This window comes from Pteropus vampyrus, unplaced genomic scaffold (assembly GCF_000151845.1).
Source record: "Pteropus vampyrus isolate Shadow unplaced genomic scaffold, Pvam_2.0 Scaffold3528, whole genome shotgun sequence".
Lineage (NCBI taxonomy): Eukaryota > Metazoa > Chordata > Mammalia > Chiroptera > Pteropodidae > Pteropus > Pteropus vampyrus.
The window spans coordinates 8010-9557 of NW_011892309.1; the positions used below are offsets into that span (position 1 = coordinate 8010).

Consider the following 1548-nt stretch of genomic DNA (forward strand, 5'->3'; position numbering starts at 1 on the left):
CCCCGGCCTGAACGCCGCTGGGGCCATCAGCGCCGCCACCTACAGCACGGTGCCCAAGATTGCCTTCTACGCCGGCCTCAAGCGGCAGCACGAAGGCTACGAGGTGCTCAAGTTCGACGACGTGGTCACCAACCTCGGTAACCACTACGACCCCACCACCGGCAAGTTTACCTGCTCCATCCCGGGCATCTACTTCTTCACCTACCACGTCCTGATGCGCGGAGGGGACGGCACCAGCATGTGGGCTGATCTCTGCAAAAACAACCAGGTGAGTGCAGGCAAGCAGCGGGGAGGGCGGGGAGGGAGCGCGGGAAGGTGCGGGCGAGAGGGAGGAGACCCCGGAAATGGGGTGGGCGCCCACAGAGGGAGGGCGCGGCGGCAGCCGGGCTGCCGGGAGCCGTGCGAGGGAGGACGCTGTTCCCCCCTGGAGCTGCGGGGTCAGAAGCCAAAGAGGGTTCCGGCGCCCCGAGAGCGCGGCTCCGAGCCTCCCACCTGCACTCGGTGTTTGCGTGAGAGCAGGACCCCCGAGGGGCTGGAGGCCGGTAGCCGCGGCCCCTGAACAGCTTGCGCGCTGCGGAGCCCCGAGCAGCAGGAAGCGACCCCGCTGTGGCATGGTCCACGGGCTTCGGGTCGCTGTCAGGCTTTGGCGGGAATGGAAGGGCTGGGGGAGCCCGGAATGGGCGTGCCAGGGCGACAGACCCAAACCCGGGGGAGACAGACAGAGACCCGAGGGAACAAGAAGGGGCCCGAAGGAGTGAATACTTGCGGGACCTCGAGACCTGCGGTCGCAAGGTCCCTGCAGCATCGCAGACCGGGAAACCCACTTGCAATCAAATCCAAGTCACAAACTCTGGTTTAGTTTTCAGAGGAAGGAGAAGAGGGAGAGGTAATGAGTGCAGATAACAGAAGGAAAAGTTGAGACTCATGGCTGACATGGTAAAACAGGCTCCCCAACACAGCGCCCAAACGCCTCTTGCTGGAGTACGTCCTAGGATGCGCAGGCAAGTGGCAAGGAGGGCCAGCACAGAGCCCAGCCCTGGGTTGTCCCCATCCCAGCCTTCTTGCTCCCGCTCACACAGGGCAGTGGCCTTGGCCTTGACTGTGGACATAACCTCAGATTATTCCTCAGCGCAAGGACTTGCTCTCCAGAGCCAGTCAGCATTGTCACAGGGCCATGGGCTATAGTTTTATGCTGGAGCCACTTTTCCATTTGCTTGAGAAATTTGTGGTCACTGCAAAACCAAAGAGTGTGATCTCCTAGTTAGAAGAGGAAAATGATATTTGTAACTGCCTAAAAGTGTAATCGACCCCTCTACACATGCTGAATCAGCAGCAGATGGGGGCAGAGGCCTTGCAGCCTGCAGCCTGTGGTCAGGGCTCAGTTATTGGGCCTCACTTTGCTTATTGGGTGGCACAGGGAGTGGCCGGCCCTGCACGGTGCCATTCACTGCCAACTGTGGTTTAACAAGGGCTCTCAGGCTTCATTCAGGTCTCTCGCCCCTTGAATTCAGACCTTTTTAGCTACAACCCAGGTTTCTGTTAAGCAAA

The 1548-nt window shown here is 60.1% G+C and overlaps 1 protein-coding gene across 1 annotated transcript; it reads left to right on the forward strand.

Moving 5' to 3' along the window:
• Position 1: 1 nt before the first annotated feature.
• LOC105310442 lies at positions 2-559 on the forward strand (the record flags this gene model as incomplete). The annotated part of the gene is made up of 1 exon (XM_023526733.1): positions 2-559. A coding segment is annotated over one exon (558 nt), but the record flags the coding sequence as incomplete, so codon positions are not given.
• Positions 560-1548: the final 989 nt, after the last annotated feature.